Source organism: Cinclus cinclus, chromosome 1 (genome assembly GCF_963662255.1).
Source record: "Cinclus cinclus chromosome 1, bCinCin1.1, whole genome shotgun sequence".
NCBI lineage: Eukaryota > Metazoa > Chordata > Aves > Passeriformes > Cinclidae > Cinclus > Cinclus cinclus.
Genome location: NC_085046.1, coordinates 131,777,049 through 131,785,131, shown reverse-complemented (window position 1 = coordinate 131,785,131; position 8,083 = coordinate 131,777,049). Strand labels below are relative to the sequence as shown.

The 8,083-nt window shown below is 44.2% G+C and overlaps 1 protein-coding gene across 8 annotated transcripts in view; it reads left to right on the top strand.

The window, feature by feature from the left end:
- The first annotated feature begins 2,293 nt into the window (after nt 1–2,293).
- UBR5 (ubiquitin protein ligase E3 component n-recognin 5) overlaps nt 2,294–8,083 on the top strand; it is an 84,662-nt gene continuing 78,872 nt past the window's right edge. For all 8 annotated transcript variants that reach the window (XM_062490706.1, XM_062490688.1, XM_062490677.1 and 5 more), the window contains exon 1: nt 2,294–2,469. In XM_062490706.1, coding sequence (XP_062346690.1) covers nt 2,408–2,469 — 62 coding nt within the window. In that variant the 5' untranslated portion in view covers nt 2,294–2,407. The remainder of the gene's footprint in view (nt 2,470–8,083) is intronic.

Below are 8,083 nucleotides of genomic sequence, written 5' to 3'. Positions count from 1 at the left end.
AGGGCTCTGCAGGAATTCATGTGACTGTTCCTGACTCCTTCCTACTGTTCAACGGAAAAGAGGAGTGACTGCCAAAGGGAAGTATTTTTTTTTTTGGTCGGGGGGGGGATCAAATTGAGAAGAAAGGTTTTTCAGGTGGTTATCCAAACGCCCAAGTGATTCTGATAAAATAACAGATCAATGCCGCTCAGGAGAATCTCCCACTGTGATAAACACCACAAACGCCTTCAGCAAAGGCATAAAGACTGACGTTGAAAAAAAAAAAGGCAGGAAAAAGCCTAATAAACTTACATACAATCAAACACAGAACTAAAAACTAAACTCTAAGCTCTGTCTTAACAGGAAAAAAATAGAAAGATAAACATGGACCTACTAGTTTTTAAAAGTACAGCTACTCCACTATCTCACTACCGAACAGAATGAGTCCTATTCCACACCTTGTGGATTTCCAGAAACCTGTTGGTATTTTCCTCCCAGGATAAGCTAAAGTACTTATTTGTATTCTTGAAGGCATTTGAGTATCACTGTCACTTGAGAACAGAACATATGGGGAAAATTCATCTGAGAATAAGAAATCTGTAATGCATCAATTGAATATTTCTTCTCTCTATGACATTTCCTCACATTAATGATAGTTACCCTACACAAAATCTCCAGATCTCCGGGCAGCAAGCTGATGTATAAGTTGATTCTTAGATTAGCTCCTTTAAGCTGTACTGGAAAAAGAGCCTAGGAAGAAAGGGGAGCAGAAGATTACAAAGTTCCTTAAGGTCTGAAAGTGGGGGAACAAACCGAGACTTTCAGGGTTTATGATTAGAAATCAACTCTAACTCACTGAATTAGGTTCCAGAGGGTTTTTTTTGATAATCACACTATCACATGATTACCATCATTCCTCACACGCTAAAAAATTCTGAGTCAGTTTTCCAAATTTCTGATTCCCTGAAAACCAGCAAGAGCAGGTTGCAAAAACAGCAAAATCCATCTTAAAAAAAAAACCAAACCAAAAAACATCAAAACACCAAAAATCAAAGCTTGGTACGATCCCTGCTAAGGTGTTTAGTTTCTATAGAAACAAATGGCTTTGCTACTTAACCTTCGGTACATTGAGTTGCTAATTTGTCAAAAACAGCTTCACTGCCAAGGTGTAATCTCTTGGAAGCTCAGTTAAACCCTGTCCAGAGGGAAGGCATGCGAGGCCAGCGGAACTGGGAGCTACACAGCGTGGTAGCTTTTTATTCTGATAAACCACCAACCTAGTGGTTAGCCTAAAGAGAAGACTGAAAAGGGACCGCATCAAGAGATACAAACACCTTAAAGGAATGTGTCAAGAGGATGGTGCTCAGCGATAGGACGAGGACTAAAGGCCATCAATTGAAATACAAGTTCCCCCTGAACGTAAGGTAGAACTGCTTAACGCAGAGTGGCAAAGCACTGAACAGCCTGACCAGGGATGTCGCTCCCTCTCTGGACATGCTCCTGTGTCACCTGCTCCAGATGACCCCGCCTTGGCAGAGGGGTTGGGCTGGATGATCTCCAGAGGTCCCTTCAACCCTAGTATTTCTGGGAACCTCCCTAAAAAATGGTGAAAAATCCCGGCTGCTGCAGGGAGAACTGACTAGAAAAGCAACAACAAGGGCAGCTAGAAAGGACAGGGCCAGCACAGGCCGCGGAGAGCGGGTGCCGACAGCGCTAGGCTTGAAGCACCTGCGGGCATTGGAGGAAATCCCTGTCTCCCCCAAAGGGCACCCCTGGGGAGCAGCACATTGAAGCTTCACACCCTCGCGCCCCCGCTTCCTCCCCGAAGCCGCTCTGGCCAAGAGGAAGAGGCTCCGCTCCCGCCCTGCGCCTCAGGGGAAGCCGCGCGCGCCGCCCGCCGAGGAGCCGCTCTGGGGCCGGGGGGGGATGGGGAAGACAGAGCAAGAGCGAAGCACGTGGTGCTTTACGTCCCTCTCGCGCAATGACATCATCGCGCCCCGCCGCGAGGGCGACGCGCCGGGCCAATCGGTGGCGCGCTTAGTGGAAGGGGCGGGAGCCGCGCGCGCCAGTCAGCACGAGGCTTGCACGCGCGCCGCCGCGCGCGCCGGTCAAGCCCCGCCCCTTCTCTGTCGCGGCGCACGGAGGGCGGGGAAGGGGGGGAGGGAGAAGGGCCCGCTGGAAGCTAAGATGGCGGCGCGTGCGTGAGCGCGGCGCGGGCCCTGCTCCGAGCGGCGCCGTTGCGGCCGTTCCGCCCCGCCCCGCGCCCGCAGCGCCGCGGTCGCCGAGAGCCCGAGACTCCGCCGGGCGGCCCCGAACCACCCCGGGGGAGGGACGGTGGCTGAGAGCCCCCTCCCCCGCCGCCCCCATTGTGTGCCCGGCCCCCGCCCGCCCGCCTCCCGTCGCCGCCGGGGGAGCACCGGCGCGGAACATGACCTCGATCCACTTCGTGGTGCACCCGCTGCCGGGCACCGAGGACCAGCTCAACGACCGGTGAGGGGGGGCGGAGGGGAGGGGCCCCCCGGGGGCGAGGGGAGGGGCCCCGGGGCAGCGGGGCCGGCCCGACCCCCCCGCCGGGCCGCGGTTCCGCCGGGTCCCGCCGCGTCCCGCTGCGATCGGCCTCTCCCGGCGGCCGCCCCCGCCAACTTCACACCGCGCGGCGTCGGGGGCCGCGACCTTCGCCGCGGGCCCGGCGCGGGCTCCGGTCGGCCGGGGAAATTCCGGCGTCCGGCCGAGGAAGGGGGTTCCCGGGGATCCCTGGCCGAGGAAGGGGGTTCCCGGGGATCCCTGGCGGAGGAGCGAGAACGTGTCCGTATGAATCAGGGATGGAGCGAGGCAGACAATGCGGGTGGGGGATCGCGGTGTGTGAGAGAGAGAATGACGGGAGCCGGGATAAAGGCGGCAGCGCTGTCACACGCTGCGCCGGTGTGCGCTGCCTTCCCCTGCTCACGCACCGGGTGTTAGATACAAAAGGAGGCCCGATCTCCAAATCACTGATGGTGTGCGGCTTGGCTGAGATGGGGATGACAGCTGCCAGCCTGGAAAGCACCCAGCTAACTTTTTGTAGGTTTGGGGGAGAGAAATTACAGGCTGGGGAGAAACTGGAGTGCTTGGAGAAAAAATGAATCTGTGAACCAAATTTTCATCGTTGCTTGATGTGTATTTGACACCTCTGTGTGGCTGTCATATATTTTTTTCTGTAGCAATTGCTAATGGTACGTGTAATAGCTTGTAAATTTTACTTCTTTTATATAGGGATTCTTAAAAACAAGTAACTTCATCTTTAATTTCTCACAAATTTATGTGTGAATAAATAGTGATCTTTAATCATCACGGGATAGAAACCTAAAGTGTTTTTACACTAAAGATAAATGTTATTTAATGATTCTAAACAATATTTAAATATTTTTAAGTCTTAAAAAGCATGAACTCTTGTTTATACTCTTCTGGTTTTGATACTACTAGTAGGTCAGGGTCCAGCTCACTTCAGAGTTATTTGTAGTTAGGTCACTTTTCCTAGGCCAGTCCTTTCTGAGATGCCTCTTGAAACAGGTGAGGTTTGAGGGTGTACAATGAAGAAAAGAAATAGTTTTGAAGACAGAATTTCTGCATAACTATGTAAGCTATATGCTTACCCAGGGAAAAGAAAAGATAAAACAGATCCAAAACCTGAAGTGTGTTAGTGTGGAATGTATTTTTTTCCCTTAGTCTGATAATATGTTTTACAGAATCCTGCTTTCTTGGAGGCCTAGCCATTCCTGTGGGATTGATTTGCTTTCTCCATAGGTACTGCATTCAAATTTGGCATAGACCATCCTCCTTCAGAGTGATGCTGTTCTAGGAGTCCTTCCACTTACTTCTTGCACTGTTTTTGGTTTGGAGTAAGATCTAGGGCTTTGAACTTGAAAGGACCCCAGTGGGTTTTCTTTTTTTTTTATGTTGATAGGCCCTTAGAAAACATTTAGCATGTAATTATCACACTTTGCTCCAAGTGAGAGAGCTAATCTGTTTTTTCTTTAATGTTACCTCTTCTGTTGACATATTGATATAAAATATGAGCCCCTTTCAGTCTTCATAATACTTTATAGTTTTTTAATTTTATTTTCTTCTTACCACAGCATCAGCTTTTACAACTACTATTTGATACAGGAAGCTTCAAAATGTGTGGTAATTAATATATGGAGAAAGCTGCAGAAGTGCTGTTAAGTACTGACTATTCTGAAAAATCTAGTTACTCCTTGATCTGAGCTGCAAGTTAGAAATTTCAACTTCATTAATGTGATTTTACTAAAAGTGCAGTAGCTGTGTATCAGAACTTGTAATGCAGAGAAATCAGAATGATTCATAATTAGGGTTGAGGCACACACATATGTGCTGGAAATGCTAGTTCAATTTTATCAGTAGCATTGCTGCTTATTACTATTCTGTCAATGTAGATCATGATCTAGATAGCATAATAAATTCCTGTACACATACTCACAGAAGTTAGGATCTTGGAACATCTCATGTCTCTTCTCTTTCCTCTCTCACTTTATAGGCTTCTTTCAGTCTGTGCTGCAGCCAGTGGTCAGTCAGGGCTTTTTTTTGTGTCTATATTCTAAATGACAGTTGTTTCTCAAATCAGATTTTGGGATCATAATTCTGCATTGTATGCTTTCAGTAATGGATTTCTGTTCTGCATCTAAGGAGTAATCACTTGAAACACAAGGCATTTATTGGTGCAATCCCTGTGTGTATAGGATACAGGACACTGTTGAATTTTTGTAATCAAGTATTTGATACATTATGCTTAATAACTAGTGTAGATGTGTGAAGGCAGTGAAGTGTTTCTGGAAACCATTCTTCTCCTGAAGTATTGCTCTGCTCTTAAGTAGTCAAGAAAATGTAAGGAAGTAGTTTTTTCCAGTTTAGTTTGGTGCATTTTATGTCATTCCATTCTACAGTTCTTATTAGGTTTTCTGTGTAATTTGTTATCACCCTTATTCGTGCAGCAGCTGTGAGAGTGGTAAAACAACTTCAAAGAAAGAGGAGAAAGTAACTCTAGAACCACAAATAAGCGGAGGACTTCTGAGCACATCTACTCATCATCTGAAAATACTTCTTAGCTAGTGTTTTTGAAAATGTAGGTTAATATTGTACCTTGATGGTAATTATTAGTCCTCTCTCAAATAAGCTGAAACAGCGTTGACTTCTTCACTCAGATGCCTGGGAGCTGGTGACACTGAAGAGAGTTCACAGAGGACAAGGTCATACTTAATTTTGTAGTTGTATTAGGATTAATATTTTGAAATGGATACTAGGCCAAGCTTTTGTTTAGGATGAACTGAGGTAATTGAGGTTTTTCTGGTAAGTTTATTAAAGAAGACAGGTAACTTGGAATCTTTTCCCCAAGCAATTTGTTTGCAAACTCCATATGAGGAGTTTAATGGGAGAAAAATTCAGTATGGCCTGCAGTTTGAGAAGCATCTCCATAGAGTATTTGGGATGTAAATAATTAATGGCTTTAATATTTGAAAAAGAGATGTCCAGCTTCTGTTGCAACTGGTGTATTTTAGGTTAGGTATATTTTGTCAATTATCTGTCTCTTTAAGGGTTGGAGACTTTGTAAAGGAAGTTTGACACAGTTTCCTAGATAAGTTAATCTTAGCAAATTCTTAAGTATATTTCTTAATTTTATGTTGGGTTAGGAAGTGGGTGTAACCATGACAAATAGCCTTTTCTTGGCTGTCATGAAACCTCACAGGAGCAGTTTAACTTGATGCTCTGGGAAGAAGGGGAGTCTTTCACCTTACATAAATGGCTTTCCGTACATGAACTAACCTTCAGGGATGGGATTAATCTCAAAGCTTTGACTTCGTTTTTACCTTGTACTGAGAATTCTTGTCAGCTAAACTGTGTAAGTCCTAGCCTAGAGTAAGATGTATTTTTGAAGTGGTCATTGGCACAGTGTTAATGTAGTCTTTTCTCTTGTCCTGGAGATGAGATGTAATGAATTTGGTTAAATAGAGGGTATTCTGATTATGAGTGTTTAAAAGTGTCATGTAGTAAGTTTTCTGGCAGTAACATCTTTGAAACCAGTAGCACACCTGAGAAAAGTTAATTTGAATTTTCAGTGAGTCTGTATGTAGAGTCAGCTTTAGGGGAAGAAAGGATGATCTCATTCTTTACATGACTTTGTTTTCCCTTAACAATACATTCAGTGCCTGTCTCTGTTATTTGAATGTTACTGACTTTACTGTGCAAGTGATCAGTGGATATGTGACTGCTACTCTGGCAAATGCCACCCCCCCCCCTTGCATTTAGTGATGAGCAAATCTGTTAAAAATCTCAAGCAGATGTTGCTGGAAGGAGCTGGCTTAGGGTGTGGTGTGGCTGTGCAGGGAGCCAGCAGGGATGTGGAACTGGTGTCTTGGCCTCACACATCTGCAGCAGCCATGCACAGGGAGGGAGAGAGAGCTCCTGATAATGCGAGTGTTCATGTTCAAGTGATAATGCAGACCTGAACCCCCCCTGCGATGTCCACAGGTATGCTGGGAGAGCACCCATCCTCTTGTGTAAAGGAAGGCAGCCCAAGCATGAACTTCTCTTCTGTTACTTGTGTGAGATCTGCATTGCTGCCCCAAGTTGGGGAAAAGAAGGGATGGCCTGATGCATTCTCAAATAGCCAATCTGCAAGTTTTGTGCCGATAATACAGGACTTTTAGCTTAAGTGATTTATTTTGGTGTGCTTGAAATGCTTCCTAATCTACTTTAGCAAAAGTGCAGGTAGCCCGCTTCAAACAGGAATGGGTGGTTTAATTACTGGGAAGCCATAACTGATATAATATTTGAATTTCCTGAGTTACAGCTGCTTGATAAACTTTAGTAATGGGCAAAGTGTTGGATGTGGTTTTAGGATTAATTTCTTGAAAGCATAGCCAAGTTTAGATTGACCACTTTCAGAAGAGAAGGAGGGAATGATATTACTGTCATGACATTATTTTTATTATCATCAGACTCCTAGTTGGAAACACTTTTTTAAAAATAAAAAGCTGGCTGCCTGAAAAGATTTGCACTATCACTGTTGTAATATAGACTGTTATATGATTAATGTATGCAGCAATACATTAAGGTTTGATCTTGGTATTGTTACTTAAGAACAATAATTTGGGAAGTTAAGCATCAGAATTTACAGTGTTATTTCATGTCTGGTTGAATGTGGAAGGTTACTTTTACATAGGCTGGTATTCTAGGTAATCATAGGCCTTTTTGGACTTTGCTCTGGCAGGGTCCTCTTCTGATTACAGTTGCTTGCTACACCCCAGATGCTGCTTTTTAGAGAGTGCATATGTAATTGTCTGTGAATGTTCTTGCTGAAACTTTCCTGAGATGTTGTAAGTCAAAGTAATTGCTCTCTTCTGAAGGCGGAGGTTTGTTTTCTCTGCCTCTTACTTTGCACTAACTGTAAGTTTCTGATCCCACAGGAAACTGACTTAACTTGCTAAAATGATACAAAGATAGCCCTAGTAAAGTGAAGTACATATAATCTAGTGCATTAGGAAATTGAACTGGTTTATCTCCTTATTGGGTGCACACCAGAATATTTTAAAAAGTGCTGCAGGAGGGAGAGTTGATAGTGAAGAACGGGGAAGAGGAAGCAGGGTTGAGTTCCTTCCATTTTGAAAGCAGCAAGTTTATTTTGGCTACTGTAATGTGAAACTATACTGTGAATGTGATCCTGGCTAAGAGTAGTTGTGACCTGTCACGGGGAATTTAGTAAAGTAGTAATTGGGGCACAAATGTTGCTTCCTTTTTCCTTCTCAAATAATTTATAAGGTTTAAACTTATTTGTTGGACCACTGATAAAGTAAGACTAAAGGACTGAGATATTAGTAGCTGTATTTTAAGGTTGGCACTGCAAATCAAAGCTGTCAGAGAACAACATTTTTAATTCAAAGAACAGTATGGTATCAGTCAACATTTATGCGCTAAATATTTGTAAAAGTTAAAATCTATGAACAATAACATATATTTGAGGTACTTTTTTGGTGTAGTATTTATTTATGAAATATTCTGATTGCCATGTAGGATGTTTGTCAAATTTCTGATTCTGTCAAAAAATAAATGT